The sequence below is a fragment of the Nematolebias whitei genome, chromosome 14 (assembly GCF_014905685.2).
Source record: "Nematolebias whitei isolate Nwh7 chromosome 14, NemWhi1, whole genome shotgun sequence".
NCBI classification, from domain to species: Eukaryota; Metazoa; Chordata; class Actinopteri; order Cyprinodontiformes; family Rivulidae; genus Nematolebias; species Nematolebias whitei.
The window spans coordinates 6,254,841-6,278,341 of NC_056511.1; the positions used below are offsets into that span (position 1 = coordinate 6,254,841).

General features: G+C 43.8%; 1 protein-coding gene across 1 annotated transcript; it reads left to right on the forward strand.

Moving 5' to 3' along the window:
* The first annotated feature begins 1,811 nt into the window (after nt 1-1,811).
* Nucleotides 1,812-21,319, forward strand: emsy (EMSY transcriptional repressor, BRCA2 interacting). Its single transcript, XM_037687244.1, has 20 exons — nt 1,812-1,860; nt 2,832-2,940; nt 3,050-3,149; nt 3,248-3,322; nt 3,393-3,568; nt 4,010-4,159; nt 5,056-5,315; nt 5,392-5,617; nt 8,116-8,334; nt 8,409-8,558; nt 8,692-8,865; nt 8,945-9,081; nt 9,968-10,141; nt 12,907-13,117; nt 14,605-14,772; nt 16,823-16,975; nt 17,171-17,283; nt 18,104-18,640; nt 19,484-19,873; nt 20,641-21,319. Exons 1-20 carry the CDS (start codon nt 1,858-1,860, stop codon nt 20,821-20,823), a joined length of 3,708 nt encoding a protein of 1,235 aa, XP_037543172.1. The 5' UTR covers nt 1,812-1,857; the 3' UTR covers nt 20,824-21,319.
* The last annotated feature ends 2,182 nt before the right edge of the window (nt 21,320-23,501 follow it).

Genomic DNA, 23,501 nt, shown 5'->3' on the forward strand with positions numbered 1-23,501 from the left:
TATATGCCAGGTTAACAGTACAATGAAATGCTTAGAATGAGAAGAACTGATTTGACTTGCTAAAAAATAATAATCAAAGAACAAACAAACAAGAAATACAAAAAGCATGCAATAAAAGTACACACAAAAAAAAAAAAACTACTGAAAAGTGAAAAAGTAATTAAAAGATTTGCAATGTCCTGAAGAGAGATAGTAAAAAGGTCTTTCTATTAAATAAAACCAAATGTATGCCCTATAAGCCTTTAAATAATATAATGAATCCAGGGTGCACCCCGCCCCTCGCACAGTGATTGCTGGACATGGGCACCGGCGACCCCCGTGACCCAAAATGGAAGAAGCGGGTAAAAGAGAATGGATGGATGTTAAATGTGTGAATACATAAAGCTCAGAAGCACTCGTTACTATTTTTGTCATGATACTGATTCTTTTTTTAAAACAAAAAATGCATGTATCTTTTGAATCCCTGCAAAACTGTTTTTTTTTTTTAAGTACAATTCACCCATCCATCCATTATTTGTACCCGCAGTTCAGTTCAATTCAGTTTATTTATATAGTGACACAACAAAAGTTATCACAGCGCACTGAACAAATACATTCATATACATAAAAGTTGAATTAGTAACATTATTAATCTATGGTAGGGTAGGTGCGATACCCCGATTTTTATCACTAAGTGGCATTTTAACCATTTCTTAATTTTGCAGCTTATAAAAAATGCCATTTGACTCAAATCAACTCATCACTTTCACACCAATTTGCACATTTGCCAAAATATTGTTAATTTGGACTATATACATATATAGCTGTATCATATACAACATAATATTTATTTATTTATATATAAACATTTATATACGAGACATGTCGACCAAATCAACAAAGACCTTAATGACCCAGCTCAGGGAGGGGTGGGTAACTGATTTGCCTGCGAGTTCAGCTAAATGAGCAGTTTGAAGCGTCAGCTAGAACTGGAACAAGCTGAAATGCTAACAGTTTGTCAGAGCATTGTTTATTGAACTGTTTAAAAAAAATCATACTAGTGAACTTTTTTGTAGCATTAATGTTATTAAAACATACATTTATCATGTTAACAAGAAAATATTCTCTAAATTTTGTTTGTTTACCATAAAATGCACATTTTCATCATATTAGCTTGTTAGCTTTAGCTTAGAGTCACGACCTTTGCTTTGCCATTTATCGACTTAACCAAATCTTCAATGAAGTGTTTGATTATAAATAAAGACTTTGTTTTGTTGTTTTTAATTACTCAAATCGGTTCTGACACACGTTTAGATTAAAGCAGCTTACCTTTGAACTCTTCATTTGTGGTTACCGGTAACTTAGCGGTTTCAGAAACTCTGCTTCTTATGACGTCCGTCTTAAAGAAACAGCGCCCTCTAGCGGATGGTTTGTTCGCTACATGGCAAGAGATGGAATCATAGACATTAATACGTATTAATGTATATGGATGGAATAATCTTCTGTTCACGTTTAATTTAAATATCTGAAATTTCTACAAGATTTTCAGATAGGACTTGGAAATCAGATTATGCAAAAACTCTGTTTAGGTGTCTCTTCCTCTGGGCAGTACAGTCCTCCACCTGCAGGGGGCAGCACTAAAAGCAACACCTTACCGGAAGTAGAAACCTCCATCCGCAGGCCAGCCGCTGCTGCTTATCAACATAAACATTGGCGCATCTTTTGGGTTTTTGGGTCGTTTTCATTAGTTTGATTGCGTTCTTTTTTTTTCTCGAGTTTTTACATGAAAATTGCTCCATGATGTAAACAGTATTTTTACTTTTTTGGTTTGTTCGGACTGCGGATCGACGAAAGGCCTGGATGCTGTCCTGCTAACGGATGGTAGGATTTAGTTCACAATAAAAGAAGCTAGCTGAGTTTTAAGCCTCCGCCTCAAAACGTATTAAACCATGTCTTTTACTAGTACATTTTACTGGGTACTTAACTGATCAATGATTTGATGGAGTGTTGATCCAGCTGTTTGCCGGTTTGTCGCTTTAGTGGCAGAATTTCATTGAGAAAATGTATAATTTTACATTAGCATGTCTTATGTGCATGAATAGCTGACCTTGGTCGATCAATTTATATATATTTGTTAATACTGGGCCCTTCTGTCGTTTTCGGCTTTAAACTTGTGATTCTAAAAACATCTGAATTTAATCAAATCGGTTTGGGGCCTTGTTCTGCTTGGTGCTGTGCCAACACTGGATGTGTATTATTAGGCTGTTTAAAACACTTAAAATCTTTTTCTGACAATTATTGATGGTTATTTTGTGAATCAATGCAACCTGTAGCCAGCAGAACTTTGTCATTGCTTCTTAAAATGTTTGTGCACAAACCAGTTCCTAATTTTTCATTAAAATAAAGTAATTACCTTAACATAGACTCTTAAACAAATTCACCCTTTGTTAAAAACAGGTTTGTGAAAAGGCTTTACTGCCTAGTTTGAATAAAATAAACAACTCAAAACAGAAAATCTATTATTCGACTTCATAAATGATTCTTTATGTTCAAATCTACAAATAAAGTTATTTGTTTGGAACGTAACTTATAAATGCATCAAGAATGTAATTTTAGATTTAATTGCAAATTTCAAAGATATGTTACTTTTTATTAACTTTAAGCAATTGTGAAACTTGGTTACTGAAATATAACAGACTTAAAATCACTCGCGACTTGTTTTTGTTCATTTTGAGACTCGTTATTTTCGAAGTCTTTAAAATGAACAGACTGTAGAGCAACATCTTGGGTCAGCCTATAGAAATGTTCTCACCAGCGAAGGTGGTTTTGAACTTACATTTCTGTTCGTTCAGCCGATGATTCAGCTGGAGAAACCGGTGCTGACTGGCACCATGCCGGTGGTGTGGCCCACCATCCTTGATCTGGGAAGGGATGAGTGCAAGAGAATTCTCCGTAAGCTGGGTAAGGGCAACAAATTTAGAAAGTACGAGAGTCTCATTCTGGTCATAGTGATGGAATAAGATACAGAACCGTCAGAATCTACTCGTCTTCTTGATGTTTCTGTCCTCAGAGCTGGAGGCGTACGCAGGAGTGATCAGCGCCCTGCGAGCCCAAGGAGACCTGACGAAGGATAAGAAGGATCTACTGGCAGAGCTCACTAAAATCCTCGGGTATTTGTTTTCATTTGTTCTCAGCTAAGAGCGACGCGCCTTTGTTTCTGTTTGAAGTCTGAGTTTTCTTTATTTAAATGTTCTCGTTCCCATCTCAGCATCTCCACAGAGCGACATCGTGCAGAAGTCCGCAGGGCCGTCAACGATGAGCGCCTCACCACCATCGCTTATCAGTGAGTGTGAAACTGTCGGCAACGTTCACTCTGTGCAGTTCTGTCATTTCTGCCTGTCGTCTTTTTTCAGCATGTCGGGTCCCAATAGCTCGTCCGAATGGTCCATCGAAGGGCGCCGGCTCGTGCCTTTGATGCCGAGGCTGGTCCCTCAGACGGCCTTCACCGCCACCGCGAACGCTGTGGCGAGCGTCACAGCCAATCAGAACGCCTCGCTTCTGCTGCCGGCTGAAACGGGCAACAAAGAAGGTTCAGTCAAACTCCAATTGCAAAGTGTTTTATACGACGTTGTCGACTTTAGAAGAAGTGAAATGACCGTAAAAAACAGTTTGCATCTTTAAAAGAAATTTACTCTTTTATCAGATGATTTCATGATATTTAGTAACATTGAAAAGCTTTAGATGTTATAGAAATATCAACCCACAGTCGTGTGGGAAGAAAACTACACCTTTCAATTGTAGGGTTTCACGTGTACAGAAAATTAAAAATTGTTGTTTTTACGGGGTTCTAAGGCTATATGTAAACCAGAACAAACACTTCATGCCAAGTGTCTGGCACGGTGGTGCAGAAAAGATGGTGTGGGCCTGTTATTTATTCTATCTGACCCCAAACAGTCGGCTAGCAACACTTGACCTCAAACCCACGGTGTGTTTAAACGCTGCGAGTAACGTTTTCGACTCGTCTTTGCAGTCGTCGTGTGTTACTCCTACACGAGCACCACCTCCACCAGCGCCACGGCAGCGAGCGGCCTCGTTGGAGCAGCGGTGAAATCCCCGCGGCCTGCCAGCCCCTCGTCCAACGTGGTGGTGCTGCCCAGCGGGAGCACGGTCTACGTGAAGAGTGAGTACACTGAAGGACGAATCAACTGTCACGATGCTGGAAAATAAAATAATTTAGTGTAGATTCATAGTTTGTCCAGACAGTTTTGGTGGAGAAAACACAACCAGATTATCCAGAGATATGACTGCTGAGAATTCCTGAACAAAACTTAAATGAAGATGAAAAACTTAAAACAAGCCGAACAAAGGCTCAGCACAGCCGAGGATGAGAGCGGCAAAACAAACATTAAAGCTAAAATGAGCTAAATTGTGCCTAACAAGAACAGAACAGCAGCTAAAAGTAATAAAAGTTCAAAAAGAGCAGGTTTGAACAAAACCAGAATAAAGGTTTTCTAAGTATTAAAAAGATCTCATGGGGAGTTTTACTTTAAGTTAAATTGTTTGAAAATTATAAAAGTTTTAAGAACATAATTATTTAAATTATTTTGAAAAATATGAAACTAAATAGGAAAACAATAAAAAAGATTTTAATTCTATGTTTATTTTAGTTGCAAATACAAATTAATAAATGATCTTATTAAAATAATAACCAAACCAGCTTCTTATCGTTTATGGTTCCACTCTGGTTGAATAAACTGAACTGGTTTGTTTTAAGTTTTCGAGTCTTTTGGCCAAACTTCGGCTCTCCTGAAACTTTCCCTCCGGCCTGAAGGTGGCGCTAAAAACCCTCCTGAGCGTAAATTTTGTCAGTTTGAATAAATCTCAGGTTCTTTTTGGCAACAACTTAAAGACTTTCAACTAAATAGATTTGTTTTTTAGCTGTTTACCACTGGTTGGTGTCGTTTCTGCCTCTGGGAGTTTATTAAAGTCGTGTTTGACTCGTTTTCAGGTCCAAACTTGAATCGGTCGATTAAACATTTAATTTGGTTGTTTCTAACTCTGGGCTCCTCCTCGCAGGCGTTAGTTGTTCGGACGACGATGAAAAGCCTCGCAAGCGAAGACGCACCAACTCTTCCAGCTCGTCTCCGGTGATGCTGAAGGAAGTGTCCAAGGTGTCCCCGCCGGTGTCCAAGAACATCACTGTGCCGGTGAGCGGCAGCCCCAAGATGAGCAACATCATGCAGAGCATCGCCAACTCCCTGCCGCCTCACCTGTCCCCCGTCAAGATCACCTTCACCAAACCCACCATCCAGACGACCAACGCCACCACGCAGAAGGTGAGCGAGCTTTGCACATGCCTCCCGCGGTCCTTAAACGCATCTCAGGGGTTTTAAAGCTCTCGTGTTCGCTCAGGTGATCATCGTGACGACGTCTCCGAGCTCCAGTTTTGTGCCCAACATCCTGTCCAAGTCTCACGCACACAATGCCGCCAAGCTGGGCTCCACCTCCATTCTCACCATGCCCACCCAGAAACAGACGGTGGTCTTCCCGGCCAGCTCGAGCCCCTCCTCCAACACCATCGCTGTGACCACGGTGGTCTCCTCCTCTCCGTCGGTGGTCATGTCGACCGTGGCGTCATGTATGTCCTCCCTCCGCAGCACAACAGAAACACGCAGACGTCTCTTACTTCTATGACTTTAAAACAGATCTGATCGCTCTCTGCAGACCCTCCCTCCTTCCTGAGTTGGTTCAGTCCAACACGTTTAACTCCACGCTCTAAAGTAGTTTGTGCCGACTGCTATCGGGTGAAAAGATGCTGTTTAACCTAACAGAACCCGTCAGACCCACTGACTGCGGTCAGGTTATAAACCTGCTGGAAAACAGAACCACATGGAGCTAAATGCGTCGACTCTTCATCCTGACTTCATGTCTCAGGCTGAACTCATGAAGAAGAAACCTACAGAACTGAGTCTTTAATGTATTAAAATAGGGTTTTATTATAGTTCGGGTGGAGGAGTTCAGGTGTCGGTGCGTCATGTTCCTCAGTGATGGTAGAATGGAGCAGGAGGTGGATCGACGGATTGGGTCATCAGTAATGAGGTTGTTGCTTCGGTCGGTCATGGTGAAGAGAGGGAGCTTCGTGATGAAATTCATCCAGGAGGAGCTCGGAGTAGAGCTGCTCCTCCTCAAAAGGAGTCAGTTGAGGTGGTTTCAAAGTCAGAGTTTCTTTATTTGTCATTCACACCACATGTGGTACATGTGGTGGAACTAAATTGTGTACACAGGGTCCCAGTTACAACAAGTTTCCAACAAAAATATACAACGTAAAAGAAAAACAGTAATAAGGTTTAAGATATGAACTAAGAAAAACATTTACTAAAAATATCCTGATGCATGCTCAATAATCCAGGTAGAAAAATCTAAAAAAGTGAAGTCTGGTCCTCTGGACATTCAAAAAATAAAACAAAGCAAAAAAAAATGTTGTTGTTTTTTTTGTTTGTTTTTTGCTTTGTTTTTGTTTTTTTTAATGTCCAGAGGACCAGACTTAACTTTTTTTAGATTAACTAAAAATACACTAAGCATTAGTAATATACAAAAACATTACGCCAAACAGCAGCACGAACTTGAGTCTGTGTGAGCAGATGTGCACGCATGAACACATCAACATGAAACAGATCAGCAGCAACATGAAACAGATCAGCAGCAACATGAAACAGATCAGCAGCAACATGTGATTTTTCACAGTGATTATTCTGGTTAGAGATTCATGAGTCTAACAGCCTCAGGGTAGAAGCTGTTCCTCAGTCTAGTGGTTCTACACTTAATGCTCCTCAACCTCCTTCCTGAGGGGAACGGGGCAAAAAGTGTGTGTGCTGGGTGAGTGGGGTCCTTCATGATGCAGGTGGCCCTATTCCTGCATCTGTAGGTGTAAATGTCTGTGATGGTGGGGAGACTGACTCCAACAGACTTCTGTGTCTCCACTGCACACCTGTAGAAGGAGGTGAAGACTGAGCTTCCCAGACCAGCTCGTCTCAGTCATCTGAGGAAGTAGAGTCTCTGATGAACTTTCTTGATCAGGCTGGTGGTGTTGTTGCTCCAGCTGAGGTTGTTGTTCAGGTGCACACCCAAGTACTTGTAGCTGGAGACCACTTCCACTGCCTCCTATGTTCAGGGGGTGGGGGGCGTTGTTCCTTCTGAAGTCCACGATCATCTACTTCGTCTTCTTCATATTGATGTGAAGGTTATTCTCTTTGCACCAGCTCTCCAGGTGTTCCACCTCCTGCCTGTAGCTGGACTCATCGTTGTTTGTGATGCATCCCACCACCGCTGTATCATCTGCAAACTTTACAATATGACAGCCTGGATGGGTAGCTGCACAATCATACGTGAGCAGAGTGAACAGGAGGGGGCTCAACACACATCCCTGAGGGGAGCTTTTGGGCATCTGATTAAGACGCCTCCCTTTGGAGGTTTTCTGGGCACGTCCCACTGGAAAGAGGCCCAGGTAAGACCCAGACCTCACAGGATTAGATCTTCTCTGGTCTGGGGACTCCTTAGGGTCCTCCATGAGGAGCAGGAAAGTGTCGCTGGGGAGAGGGAGGTTTGGGATTTAAAAAAAAGAACTGTTCTTAAAAGTCGTGACTAAAATTAAACACGTTACCAGCAAATGTTCATTAGATGTAAGACCTTCAGAAGAGTCACACGAACAAATCACTTCATCTTTGCTCCTTTAAATTTCTTGAAAATTTTGATTTCTTTGTTAAAGTCATGCGTGCACTCTGTAAGATTTAAAAATGTGTAGGCCGGCACCAGGCTGGGAGGTCAAATCCGTTATCAAAAGTCAAAAACGTATTTTGTTAACTCTGTTCTGTGCAGCCACTTTGGGCGGCAGCAGAGTCTATAAACGATTCACACGGAGGTCAAACGTTCAAACTGAGGAAAACAAAAACCTTAAATGCAAAACTTCATGATTTCGCGTCTAAAAAGTAGAATTTTTGGTCCGTCTGTGATCAAACGGTCGCCTCCACTGACACAGCGTGCAGAATAAATCACGTCTTTTTGAATTAAAGCTCATTCTGAGCATCAGCTTGTGGATTAGCAGCCCCTCCAACTGTTTCATTGTCTCTCTTGTTTCAGGTGCTGCTTCAGCCGGAGTGAAGGTGGCTTCAGCCAGGCTGCCCTCACCAAAGACCCTGGTGGGCTCCCCAACTCAGATCCTGGCTCAGTTCTCCAAACAGCAGTCCCCCAAACATCTGCAGCAGGGCTCATCTTTAGTGGCCTCCAGCATCACTCAGACCCAGACCAGCACCACGCCACCAGGAGCCAAACCCACCATCCAGATCAAACAAGAACCTGGTGAGGACCACCTGACCCACTTTCTCTGCTTCTTTGTTTAGAGCGATGAATAAAATGCCGTTTTGTTCCATCAGGAGTGAAGATCATCACTCAGCAGGTGCAGCCCAGTAAAATCCTGCCCAAACCTTCATCTGTGGCTCTGTCCAGCAGCAGCTCCTCGCCCATCATGGTGGTCAGCAGCAACGGCACCATCATGACAACCAAGCTGGTCACTCAGCCAACAGGTGGGGATCCAGACGGTCCATTCTCAGGGTTCACCTTGAATCCAGAACCTGTCCTAACAATACAGGATCCAGTAATGTTTTTCTTCTCATTATGGCTGCAGAGTTGGTGTTTAAACGCTGTGTTTGTGTGCAGCTACGCAGGCCACATACACAAGACCCACGGTTAGTCCTAACATCGGCGCCAGGATCTCGGCCTCCGGCGGCGGCGCCACCTACGTGAAAACCACCAGCGGCAGCATCATCACCGTGGTCCCCAAGTCCCTGGCCTCTCTGGGCGGGAAGATCATCAGCAGCAGCATCGGCTCCGGTGAGTCTGGGCTGTCCTTGGCTCAACCTGCGGCCGGCGGCGCCTCTGATCGAAGTAAAAAACCTTCGTCCGTTCGCAGGAACGACCACGAAGATCACCACCATCCCCATGACGTCCAAGCCCAACGTCATCGTTGTGCAGAAGACGACCGGCAAAGGGGCGACCATCCAGGGGCTGCCGGGGAAGAACGTGGTCACGACGCTCCTGAACGCCGGGGTGAGTCCAACATCTGTTTTAATCCAGAGGTGAACATGAAGGTTTATACCTCAGAACAGCTCGAACGACTATTTTACCTGCGTTTTGGCTTTTCTACACCAACATCAAACGTTTTCTTGTTATTTTCACCCATTTGTAAAGAGTCGTAACACACTGACCTGTAGGAAGTTCTCCAGGTTGTTAAAATGTTTTTAGCTTCTAATTAAAAGACAAAAGTAGCAATATGCTACGAAAATACCGTATTTTTCGTCGGACACGTCGCTCCGCCCTTTAAGTCACATCTGTCCAAATATGTCCAATAAAGTGGAAAATACATAAATACGTTGCTTCGCCGTATACGTCACATCTATAATGCGTCACCGCTGACAGCCCGGAGATGTGGGGAGGTGTTGTGCATGCCATACTGCTCGAGTGCCATCTAGTGGCTGAAAATGGTAGTGTTCAATATTTTCAGTCAGAATAAATGAAAACAGTCATGTCTCAGCCAAAAATTGGTTTATAAATATGGGGAAAAAACATAAATAAGTCTTTTCGGTGTATAAGTTGCGGGGCATGTAAATTATGCAAAAAAACTGCAACTTATAGGGCGAAAAATACGGTAGTAGCTAAAAACTAACTGTGGCAGAAGAAAACCAGTTTTCTGAAGCAGATTTTAAAGAGAACCGATGTTTTGAAAGGTAAATTAAACAAACTGTGTATTTTATGGTAAAAATAAGCCTCCAAAAAGTTCAATATTTGAAAAAGTCAAATAAAAGTTACGAGAACTAAAAGTAGAAGCTCCCATCTGCTGAATGAGCCGAACGTTCTGATGTGTGAACGGCTAAAACAGTGCTGAAGTAGTTAATCGTAAAAACATGTGTTTAATGGTGTGTGTGTGTTTCCACAGGGTGAGAAGAGCCTGCAGGCCGTGCAGGGGACCAAACCGGCCATCATCACCACCTCCAGGCCCATCACCAAAATGATTGTCACGCAGCCCAAAGGCATGAGCTGCGGCGCCCAGTCCACCACCACCAAACTCATCCCCACCAAGATCGTCTACGGCCAGCAGGGCAAGACTCAGGTGAGTTAACCACGAGGTCATGGTATGACTCTAACGTCCGGGGGCGTTCACGTGATCCTCTGAGCGATGAGTGATCACAGACCAAGAAGTTTTAGACGAGTTCAGTTTTCTCTAGAAGACCACTTAATGCCACGATGGAGAAGAAGTGAGAGTCGGGGATGAACTTGACGAGAGAAAAACCCGTTCTATAAACAGACGGACGTATAGCTGAGCTGAAACACTTTCTCTTCCTCACTTTTACTTCCTAAATCCAGTCAGAGGAGTGAGCTTAACTTAAGAGTGATATCATCTGCTTTTTTCACGTGGACATTTTTGTCCCCCGTCGTGGAGCAAATTAAAAATGCTCCCGTCCATCCGTCCCTGCGTGTTGCGAGCACGATAACCTGAAAAATAAATGTGAGGCCCTCTTCCATTTTGGTGTGTGGTACATCCAGTAAGTAAGAAAGGTTCCTTTTGAAAATTGGGTTGCCAGGTCAAAATGTAAGATGGCTGCTGCTATACATGTCATAAATGTTTAAAGATTAATCTGAGGTGGCCATGGCCACCATTAGCCACCCCATGTATCGTAACTTCTTGCAGAGTAAAAATCAGCCTTTGGCCTAAAACTTGAAAGACGGAGAGCGATCTGCATTTCTTAAAGGAATCCTAAACTTTTAGTTTGACTGAGCATAGTCGAGGCGTCTGTAACTTTTCACAGTTTAAATAAGAAAAAACTCATCTTTGCTTGTTGCTCCGCGTCAGACACTAAACCTGATCTTTGGTGACATCGATCCACTTTAACAGCAGCTAATCGGACATCGGGTGTTTAGGGGGGATTTTAAAACTATCGTTTCTACAGTAACTGATTCTGCAGAATAACTTTAAGATTTGAAAATAAACCAGGCGACAATAAAAGAAACCACTACTTCACATGTGCTGCTTCTACTAAACCCCCCAAGTTTCCCCATTTCTTTCTAAACTTTGTTTAGATAACTATAAGACACAGCGGTATATATGATGGATGCGTTAAAATCCATTATTCAAGTTTTTAATGGTGTTTTTTAACCATTCTAGCTTGAACGATTGAAATTAATTTGTTTTGCTGGATGAAGATGTTATTCTTTCTTTCGTGGTATGTTTTTAACTTTTATCTCTTCGGTCTAGATTTAGTCGAGTTTTCAGTCATGGGGGGAGACTGAGCAGCATGTTTAACTACAGTGTGACGGTTTCAGCCGCCCACAGTGATGATCCAATCCTCTGTTTCAGTGGAACCTTAAAGCAGTTCTGCTTAACTCTGCAGAAGAAAAAAACCCAAGAAACTTCTTATTAAGAACTTGTTTTGTCACCGTCTGCACCAAAAATATAAATCTGTGACAAAAACGGCACCGATTTCAACAGATTTTTATTCCTATCCATGACATCACAGCAGCCGAAGTTGGACCGCCGACTCTCAGAAATGACGTTTAAATGGCAGCTTTAAGTTCAGTTTATTTATAAATTCAAATTCACAACAAAAAGTCCTCTCAGGGCAGAAACATTCACATACGTTATAAAATACCAACTAGTAAAAGTTATCAAGCTAAGGAAACCAGCAGATTATATTAAATATTCACTTTGTCACAATCTGTAATCCAGAGCTGGATGTAGGCGACAGTGGGAAGGAATGACTCTTCTTTGAACGGGGAAAAAAACCTCCAGCACAAACGGAACCGGGCTCAGGATGGGTGGTCATCTGCCTCAACCAGCTGGGGTTAGAGAGAGACAGACAAACACAGAGTGACTGGTCCAGATGTAGTTTCTATGGTCAGGATGTTGTATATGGTTAAGAAAGACAAAAACACGTTAATGATAGAAATACTTACAAATACAAACGTAATCAATATATCGAGTAAAGTAAAGTAAGCAGAGTGAGGAAACATGATCAGTTTGTCCTCCGACAGTCTAAGCCTATAGAAGCAGAGCTAAGGGATAGCTCAGGAAACCCAAGCCGACCCTAACTATAGGATTTATCAAAAGGTAAATCTTAAGTGTCGTCTTAAAGTAGACAAGGTGTCAGCCTCACGGACAGAAACTGGAAGTTCGAGCCACAAAAGAGGAGCCTGACAACTGAATGCTCTGCCTCCCATTCTGCTTTTGGAAACTCTAGGAACCACAAGTAAACCTGCAGCGAACGGGGAGCGAAGCGCTCTAAAAAGCTCTTTTAGCCAAATAACAGTTGGATTATTTGAGTAGCTAACGAGTTCTGATGATAAACCAGCTACGAAGATCAGAACTGAATAAAACGGGTTTAAAATGAGTCAAAGTTTCTCGTGTTATTCAACGTGACAATCTAAAAATGCTCGATCTGGTCAGAATTAAACCAGTTTTACAAACTGAGGTTGTTCAATGAGTTATCTACTAGGAGGGAAATGGCACAAGAAAATCACGCTTCTGTATGTTTTTGGTAGAAATAGATTAATTGGCTGATATCGACCACCGTGGAACGTTAAACTTTAAACACGGGACGGTGGTGAAACGTCCTTGGAGCTGCCAGACGACCAAAATGACCAGATTTATTGAAATTTCAAGAATCTGCTTTAACACCGGGGGTTTGTGGTAGAACCAGATACAGAAAGTTCAGACTTGGGCTCTGGAGTTCTTTGTCCATCAAAACCTATAAGCGTTTACCGTTTTAATTCACTGCCTGACGCAGAACAACAGTACTGTGAGTTTTATTCAGATCCTGGTGTCGACCAAACGAACACGACGCCGGATGTTGAAGGTCCTGTTTCTGCCTCTCCCTTCAGGTTCTCATCAAGCCTAAACCGGTTTTCCAGACGGCGGTGGTGAGCGAGCAGACCCGGCAGCTCGTCACTGAGACCCTGCAGCAGGTGACCCGCTCCGCCGACGTCAGTCAGGGTCTGACCTCCGGCCCGGACCGATCAAAAAGGGACGAGACCAGCAGCCTGACGGAGGCCGGTGGCCTGACCGGCGAGGCCTCCCAGAGCAGCACTCAGGGTACACTCTCCTCTAAAAACCTGTTTTTTAACCGTGAAGGTTCTGTTGGTGCTGGGTCCACATCGTTGTCTGAGCATTAGCAGTAGTTTTAAAATAAGTGTCTGTTTTTATTTACTGGATGCAGCTCTGAAAGAGAAAAATGAGTTTAAAATGGAGGACATAAAGTCCTTCTCTGATCGGCTGCTGTTTGCCACAAACTTATAATCACCAGTTCGTGTGAATAGTTGATAATATTTTTTTAATTAATCAAAAGTCTCAGATAAAATCAAACCAGCTCTACCAGTGAGATACAATTACTGTATTTTTTGCCCTATAAATCACGTTTTTTTGCATAATTTTCATGCCCTGCGACTTATTTATGTTTTTTTCCATATTTATAAACAAAATTTTGGCTGAGTTATGACCGTTTTCATTAATTCTGACCGAAGATATTGAACACTACCATTTTCAGCCGCTAGATGGCACTCAAGTAATATGGCATGCCGTTGTGTCATGTAATAGGTAAAAGTGACTATTAATGACACAATCGTCTTGCCATAGCCTGCCACCTTCGTCCAGCTCACCTGGAGCAACCGTCAAATCAGCTTCATTTCACTGCACCGCCCCGACGAAACGCAGCTAATTTGACCATTGAAGTGCATTCATTAAGTAGAAGTTCAACTGAGACACAACTTTATTAAAGTTTCGAGCAAACAAACAATTGTTTTTAGGTGGTTATCTTGTTAAATTTCAAAGAAATGCACAGCGAGTCCTCTGGTGCACGCGCCTATTTCCACATATCGGCTTTTGAAATGCAGCAGATTTGACTCAAAGTGCATTTATTAAGCAAAAGTTAGACTGAGAGACACACCTTTGATATAATTTCGATTAAACAAATAATTGTTTTAAGTGTTAATCTTGTTAAAGTCCTCCCGTGCACGCTCCCGCGGCCGCCATTTGGCAGCCCATCGATTTTTTTTTTTTCATCACCGGCCCACATTTCCAGTTGTCAGCGGTGACGCGTAATAGATGCGACGTACACGGCGAAGCGATGTATTCATGGATTTTTCCACTTTATTAAACATATTTGGACTGATGTGACTTTTAGGGCGGTGCGACGAGTATGGTGGAAAATACGGTAACTTTTACTTTTAAAAACTGGCATTCCGTAAAAGAACGTACTTTTAGTTTTAAACGCAGCTCTGCTCTCAGAATATGTCACGAATCACTCGCAGCTACTGCCACGCCAGATTTTAGCTCAGTGTCTGTAACGTTTACTGAGTTAGAGACATTTTTGTGTTTTTAAGGTCAGTTGGCTGTGGCGGCCATCTTGAATTGGAGGTTAAACATAAACAGCCAGTGATTTTCTGTCTTGAATGGCGGTGGTTAATAATTAGAAGCTGTTTGGTAGCTGGATGATCCTCCTTTCTGACCCGGTTCAGTCCTGGTACGTTTGTACATCTGTGAGGTTTCCTTAAAAGTTGTCCCACTTTGTTGCCCGTCCTCAGAGCCGCCGGCTGTCGTGCACGTTCTGTCCTGCAGGGAGCAGGATTGGACAGAACAGGAAGTGTCCGTGGAGTCCAGCCCAGCTGTTATTTACCAGGAGGTAACTGGAGGGGAATCCCAGTCGGCCACTTCCACCATCAGAGCTCTGGTGGAGCTGCAGCAGACGTCAGGTGAGGCGCTGCGTCAAGCCTAAAGGTGCTTTTACCGCCTGTCAGCACGCTGAGGCTCGTTGTTTACATGTAAACAACCGCAGGAGAACTGTACATCCCTTCGCAGGAGCACTTCATCCTCGTCTTCTCTGCTCTGAGACTTTTATGATCACACGTGAACAAAAACTTCTTTCTGCGTGAGCTCAATGAGCTACAAACCAGTGGAACAGGATTTTTTTTTTATCAATGCACAAACAAAAAGACTTCCATATTTCATGGAGGAAAAGGTTTTACACCTAACTGGAGTCAAACACGTGTACCGATTCGACAGCTACTAGTGACGTTTGTTTTTAAAAATCCCCTGAACGGGGTAAATTCTTGTTGCAGCGTGACGCGATCAACACGCCCACCCCGAACACAAATAATCCCCGTTGTTACTCATATTAGTCTTCCTTGTCTGTAAAGAGGATCAGCTCTTCACAGAAAACTGGCTCATATTAAAAACAAACGTTTGGTCTCACAGACGAGGGCAAAAACATTATCGCCCACCAACAAACCTCCTCTGGTTCGATGCCTGCGCAGCACCGAGCACGAGTAATTTTAGATTTGTCACACGAACAGATCCAGGTGGCTTTGTTTACTTGTTTACATCCTTGTTTACTTGTTTACAGCGTCTTTACTCCTAACAACCGTCGCCGGTTTCGACTAAAATGAGAAACAAAAGTGATAACCTTGTTCGTGTGTTATGAGCTCAGCAGGGACTCTTCAGGTTTTAACACCTGATAATCTCCAGGTCGAAGGGAAAGTTCAGTTCTTTTTTAATGAGAGTTCTAAGGAATGAGCAATAAACATCTTACCTGTTGTAGATAGAATGACCTGAATTTGGACTGGATTAACAAACTAACAGCTGGTCTGAGTGGGACAAGAACAAGTAGATAGTCTTAAAACAAATCCAGTGTGAAGAATTTCTCAGTGGTTTGTCTAAACACGGTTTATAAACTCATACATTGATTTAAGTTTTGTATTACGACGTTGTTCTGGGAGAAAATATTATGATAGAACAGCTATAAGTGCCCTTGGCTGCACTGGAATTGCTACAGCTAATTGCTTCTGTTGCTGTTTGTCCTTCTAAAAAAATAATCTGTGTAAACTAGAGAAGTTGCATTTTCTGCAAACGTATTGAGTAAACATCGAGCGCCGAATGGCAACTAAAAAAATGCTAAAATAACAAAATATACTGGATAAATGCCAAAAGAAGCAAAAGGCTGGTTAAAAACCTAAAAGAAACAAAAAGTTAGGTAAAGAGTAAAAGTAGCAAAATGCTAGCTAAACCCTAAAATTTTGCAAAAAGTCCACAAAGCTAAAAGTAGCAAAGTGCTGGCTGAAATGCTAAAAACATAAACATTTTAGCTAAAAGCTAAACTTGGCAAAATTCTGACTAATAGGTAAACATATCAAAAGGCTGGCTAAAAATGATCAAACGTTTGCTAAAAGCTAAAAGTAGCAAAAGGCTTGGTATGAGCTAAAAATATCAAAAAGCTGGCTAAAAGTAGCTAAATGCTTGCCAAAGGCTAAATGTAGCATAAAAAGCTAAAAGTATACGAGTATGTTGAAGCAGATTTCTAAGAGAACCGTGTTTTCAAAGGAACTGACGAGGTTTTAATATATTTCTAATGGAAAAACATTTTTAAATAAAGTTAAATATATATATAAGTAAACAAAAAAACTGAAGGCATGGCGCACATCTTCAGATGAAATTTGGTTTATGAATAGCTAAAACAGCACTAAGTGTGCAGAAGTGCATCGATTGCAACAAACATACAGAAAAATAGAAAAGATAACCATAGTGTCGATGCGTTGACACTGCTGTGAATTACAGCAAAACTCTACCTACAACAGGTAAGATATTAGCTGCTCAGAACCCTCTACAAAATATCTGGATTATCACTTTAAAGTCCAGAAAATAGGAATCGGTCAGACGACTCTGGGAAGGTGATCCGTCTGAAACTGAATACCGGATGACAGATTTTTATTTATTTATTTTTGAAATGCTTCTTTTTTCTCGGAGCAGCGAAGGAGAAGGCTGAACCCAAACCCAAGCAGCACACCATCGACCTCAGTCAGATGGTGGTACCGATCCAGCTCCCACAGGAGAAGCCCGGTCCGGAGCCACCCAGACCGTCGACCTCAGTGGTTGAGCCCAGCGCTGGACCTGTCTCAGCAGGTACTTCTAAAAATAGCCTTAACTCCTCCCACTTCCTGTTTTGGCCCGACCGCGGACGAGTTCAGCAGAAAGAGCCAAGTTTCGTAGCGAAACCTCAGGCTGGCACACGGTGGACGTACTTCTCTTTTTGTGCCACAAACGATTGTGAGCGTGTGACTCTTGTCACCTGACGAGCCCGACTGTGAATCCATCCAGGTAAAACCGGCGGCGCGGGGGAGCCCTCGAAGGAAGGTGGCGTGGTCGTATCTCGCGGTGGCCAGGTTACCGTGGCAACCAAACCCTCCGCTGCAGTCGTGGCGTCTCACCCGGTGAGTTTATTTTGAGTCAAACCAGCAAAAATAAAAAGTCGATTCTGCATCTGTGCAAAGAAAAATCAATCCAGCCTCATGTCTGTCATTAATTATCGCTCACTGCTGAAAGGAGAGGACAGGCGATATTGTCTGTTAGCAAAATATCTCATGAACCACTGAACAAACTTTAACGATGATTGCTGAAAGTAATTAGTCGTACACCTACAACTGACTAACCTTAGGGTTTAATGACTTAAGATGGCCGTCACAGCTGAAGAAAAGATGTTGAGCTAAAGTTTGGTGTGGTAGTAGCTGAGAGTCATGCTCTGTAATCACTCATTACGTCGTTTCGGCTACAACGCCATCAGCAGAGATGAACCCCGGTAACCTGACTGGTTCAGTAGTTCTGCTTTAGCATCACAACAAAGAGGTGAGCTGAATTTAAGCTGAATTTTTCGGAACCACAAACCTCTCTGGCTTCTCCTCTGAAAACATTTTCATGAGAACTTTTTATTCGGCTGAAAACATGAAGCCGTGGCTTCAGTGAAAGTGGTTCAGGAGGTTACAGTGACGTGACTTTACAGTGTTGTTTTTTGTTTGTTGATCCAAACGCAACAAACAAACAAACAAACACAGTAATAGCTACAACTCGGTCAGATCTACAGCTACTGAGCTCAGACATGTGATAGCTGCTGACGAGTGTCCCCAAACCAAGACTCCCTCACACACTCAGTCCAGGACTTTGACTCTTCTGGCCGCCTCGGTGTGAGTTCTGAATGGACCAAGGCGACCCGCGAAAGTGGTCTCCTTTAATAATCTGTGTTCTGTCTGGTTTCAGCCCGCTGACGGCCTCGGTAAAACGGACACTGTGTTGGACGTGGCCGAGCTCGAGGGGGACACTTTGGACCCCCAGACGGGCCTGTTCTACCGGTCCAAGCAGTTGGCGTCGGATCCCGTCAAACAGACGGCTCCGCCTGCAGCGGCTCAGCCGCTGATCCGGTCCGAGCCGAGTCAGCGCAGCTCCGCCCCCGCCCTGCAGCCCCTGCCACCGCAGCTGCAGAGCACACCTCAGCCTTCACCTTCCTCCTCCACTCCTCCTCTAATGAAAAAAGTTCTGAAACCTCGAGACCAGACCCCGCCCAGACCTCAGACTTTAACTCAGAGCCCCAAAGACAGGCCGTCTTCCGCCCCGGCTCTGGCCTCCACAAAGGTCGCGACCCCCAGCACGCCAACCAAGCCTCTGGTGACGCCACAGCTCCCGAAGCTTCAGCACGCCCCCACCTCCCTCCACAGACCGCTGCACATGCCCATGTCCCACCCTCCTCCCCTGCAGGCCCACCACCCCATCAGCACCGAGAAGACGGCATCCAGCCAGGTGAGTTCAGCCCCGCCTGCAGCCGAAAGCCACACCTGAGTCTCCGCCCAGGCCTCACATCAGCCGATGGAGGCAGAGAGACGATAATAAATAATTTTTCTGTTTACAATGAACCAACAACTAATCATCAGCTGAAAGCAGCTGAAGGCTCTTCGGCTGTTTCTGTTTCCACTTTTACAACTTTAAATGAATTAGAACTACAGAAACTCCTTTTTCTGTTTGGACACAGAACTCAGCTGAAAAACTGCTGAAATTATTGAATAATAAACGTTAAGTCAAGCAGAACGGTGGCTAAAATCAGTAAAATAACTAAAAGCTAAGTGTAGCAAAACAGCAGCTGAAAGCTAAATGTAGATATTCAGTAGCTAAGAGCTAAATGTAGCAAAACAGTAGCTGAAAGCTAAGTGTAACAAAACCGTTGTTAAAAATAGCAAAGCCATAGCCAAGAGCTAAAATTTGTTAAATAGTAGCTAAAATCCTAAAACTGCAACGCAATAGCTAAAATTCCAAGTTAACAAGGCAGAAGCTAAAAAGCACAAGACAAAAACAGCCAATCTGCAGAAACAGGTTTCACAGAACAATGTTTGGACTGAATTAGATCTACTTCTATGAGCAGAATGTTTTTAATTAAGATTTTAAATGTTTTTTTAAGTATTAAAGTTACGAACACTGACGATCCGAGCTGACTGGTTCTGATTGAGCCGAACATTTTGACCCGTAAACAGCTAAAGAAGATCAAAGTGTTCAGAATTGGTTTGATTTTTTTTTTTTTTTAAATAAAGAAGCTAAAATCAGGAAACAGCTGCTGCATCAAACGTGATGATTTGTGGCGTTTGTCTTCAGCAGCCGATCATCACGCAGAGCGCCACCGTCACAAAGATCACCTTCGGCGGTTCGCACCACTCGCCGCCGGTCTTCAGCAGCGGGGAGGCTGCCGCCAAGCTGATCCCCGAGTCCGGCTCGGGGCCCTCGGGGGACAAGCCGTCGGTGTCGGACATTCTGAAGATCTCCATGATGGAGGCGGAGATAGACGCCAGCACGGAGGCCATGGTGGTGGACTCCTCCAGCGACTGCGGCCCTCTGGGGAAAGCCCTGGAGGTCCGGACCGTGTCGAGGACTCTGGACCCGGGTCAGTTCATCAGCAGCTCGGGGGCCGGCGTGAAGGCCCAGCACTTCAGCTGCCTCCAGGGCCTCACGGCACAGAGGAGCAAAGAAGACCTGGAAGTCATCGAGGTGAGTCTCATTACTAAACTCTGCAGGTCCGGACGTCGTTCTGACTGCAGGAAGTCCTTTCCCAAATACTTTCAGATTAAAAGCATAAATACAAACCAGTGTGTCAGTTTTTGTAAATAATCTCAGCGCAGTCGGTCCAAAGTGTTCAGCACCTCCCCTCTCAAACGGTGCTCCCATCAGGAGCAGCCTCCGCTGATTCAGCTCCTCTTGAACCAGGAGCTGGGTCCGTATCGACCCGGCCCGGGGTTCAGAACTTTTCTATGAAGCTGCTGTGACTTTAAATGTCTGTATGGTTTGTCTTTTCATTTTATTTTCTTAAATCCTGCTGAAAACACAGACCACGTTGTGTCAGTGTCTCTGTAAATCTCATGAGAATGGGCAAACGTAACTGCTTGTGTTTGTCTGTTAGCAAAATATCTCATGAAACTCTTAGAAAACACAAACATGAATGTTTGCAATTCAGTCATTGTTACAAATATTAAAATTTGGTGTGGTAGTAGCTGAGAATCATACCCATCATATACTCTGGTCGCATCTGTTAGGCGTCAACGCTGTCTGTTAGCATAATATCTCATGAACCACTCAGATATTTGGAGTCCATCTGATTCGAGATGGCTGCTGCAGCTGATTCACTGTAGCTAACACAAAGATGGGTCTAACTCAGTCAAATCCGGAGCTAAAGTCAACGTGGTAGTAGCTGAGAGTCGTCCCCAACGCATCACACATTGTTTTGTCAGCTCTGACCTTTGACCCTCCGCTCCTCGCAGGTGATCCCTCAGTTCTCCATCCTGCCGGACTCCAGCCAGTCCAACGTGGTGGTGGAGCCCAGCGGCTTCCTGGAGATCACCAACTACACGAGCCAGCAGCTGGAGGAGGACAGCCCCATGGAGCAGGAGGTGGACAGCAGCAACGACGAGGCCGCCGCCTCCAGCCCCCCCGAGCGGCCGTAGCCCTTCTGCACTTCTCCCCTGGAGGATTTGTTCGAGGCCTCTGACCCCGCAGACAAAAATGCAATGTTTTTCCCCTGAGCGTGTAAAATATTGACACTTTTCCTCCCCACAACTTACGGCCCACGTGTTGTTTTATGGCCGACCGTGCGAGCGAGGCGAAAGGATTCGTTTCAGCTCCAGGCAGCTGGAAGGTAGCCTCTGCAAACACACCCCGGCGTTCAAACCTGCAACCTGCCAGACCTTAAGAGGCTTTGCAGGTTTATAAAGCGCAGGATTTGGGTCCACTTCACATCCCTTCAAGTCCTGGAGAACGTGATTCAGAAAACTAAACGAAGCTGGAGCAGATTTTTATTTTCTGCAAGAAACCAGAACCGAGACCTGCAGGGCGGATTCACACCTCTCAGTGTAACCTGAAAATAAATAAGTACATTTTTTATGGAAGATGTGAGTTCAAAGAAGCTGCGATGAGGATTTCCACCAAACGTAAAATCTTTTTCAAACTAGACGATGAGCTGAAAACATTGAATCTGAGTAGAACATGATGGTTTACAGGTTGTATTTTTATTGGTTTCAACAACAAAATCACGTATTCTGCTTCTTTTCTCATAAAAAAGTAAAACTTGTACATTTTAAAGGTAAGTTGTGTGTTTTGTTGTGGCATTTATTTATAGAGCACTGAAAAACAGCAACAAGGCCAACCAAAGTTCTGTACAGCAAGAACAAACAAGCAAAGCACACGGCATAAAATACATAGATGTAAACGGGTAGATAAGAAACTAAATGACTAACATTATAGAATACAGACGAGTTAAAATCAACTCACACAGTGTCAAAAACCTGGGAATAAAAGTGAGTTTTCAAACAAGACTTAAAAACAGTGAGAGAGGGAGCCTGCCTGACATGCAGTGGTCACTCATTCCACAGTTTTGGACCTGCAACAGAGAAGGTTCTGTCACCTCTGAGCTTAAGTTCCTGGAACCAATAAAAGCATCTGGTCTGCTGACCTCAGAGAAAGCTGTGAGACATATGGCTGCAGCAGATCAGTGAGATAGGAGGGGGCAGAACTGTTCAGAGATTTAAAAACGTACAGAAAGATTTTAAAAGGAAAGTGAACTGGGAGCCAGTACAACAATATGGCTCGAATATAAAAATATGGGGTGCGCCGATAAATCGGCCCCGATTTCCTTAAGTTGGGGAAATCGGCCGATACTTGCATGAGAAACTGATTTTACCGATTTTTTATTTTATTTTTTTTGTTTTAACAATTGTCTGAACTTGATTTATATTTCAGAGCACTACCCCGTGGCCAGTTAAAACAACTATATTGTTTCTAGAATATTGTTCAAGCGTATATTTTTCAATAAATTAAAAATGGAAAATTGAAGGTGCATTGTGACCTTATAACACCTGACGGTGTCGCTTATTCAAAACCGTTATCGGCAGGTCAGACTTTTTAGAAATCGGTGATCGGCCAGAAAACTGCAATCGGTGCACCCCTAATAAAAATGGTCTTGAACCTTCCTGCTGCCCTTGGTTCAAAATGACCCGCTGGGCCTCAGGTTTAAGACGGAGGCCTTGGTCCTCAGTTGGAGGAGGGTCCTCTCCAGGTTGGGGGTGAGGTTCTGCCTCAAGTGGAGGAGTTCAAGTATGTTGGGTTTTGTTCACAAGTGAGGGAAGAAGAGCAAAAGTGCAGCTTCCGCATTATTGAGTAATTGTGCCGGTCCGTTGTGGTGACGAGGGAGCTGAGCTGCAAGGAGAAGCTCTGTTTACCGGCCGGTCTACGTTCCTACCCTCACCTACGATCATGAACTCTGGGTAGAGACTGAAAGGATGAGATCATGGATACCAGCGGCCGAAATGAGTTTTCTCTGCAGGTTAGCTGGACTCTCAGGGTGAGAAGTTCAGTTATCAGGAAAGACTTGGAGTAGAATCTGCTCCTCCACATCCAGAGGAGCCCGTTGAGGGTTTGGGAATCTGGTGAGGATGTCCCCCCCACCCCCACCCCGGACGGCTTCTTAGGGAGGTTTTCTGGACGTGTTCAACTGGGAGGAGACCCCCGAGAAGACAAGACGCTGGAGAAACCGTGTCTCTTGCCTCACCTGGGAATGACTTGGAGTCCTCCCTGCTCAAGATGCTGTCCCCACCATCTGACTCCAGAAGAAGAAGGGTGGATCCAACGTTTCATCCCAGTTTCAGAGATTTGAATCAAATTTTGACTGAACGGTCATGAATTATGAGTTAGGATAAAAGGACCTAATGTAGCTGATAAAGAACAGGAGATTTCTGAAACCTTTATAGTCTGGTAATATGTTCTCCAATAAACCGTCCTGATCCAGACTCAGGAGGCTGAGAAAGCTCATCGGTGCAGGTTAATTTCTTTAACTGGTCGTTTTACTTTTAAATGCATCATTTGTTCAAAAATGAGCACAGCCATTTTCACCTCTGTACCATCTTACATCTGTAAACATGGTCAGCTTGAATTTATGGGACGACTCCTGGCAGATATGAACACATTCAGGAGCCAGGTTTCATGCTGGGTTTTTGGGGGGGGGTTAAAAACCTTACTGTGCTCTCCGTGCTGCCTCTCATGTTGAAAGTGATCCACTTCCCCCGGGCTCAGATCCGGCTCGTGGACTCTGGTTGGTCCACCTCAACCTGAAGACATGTGGCTTTGTTTA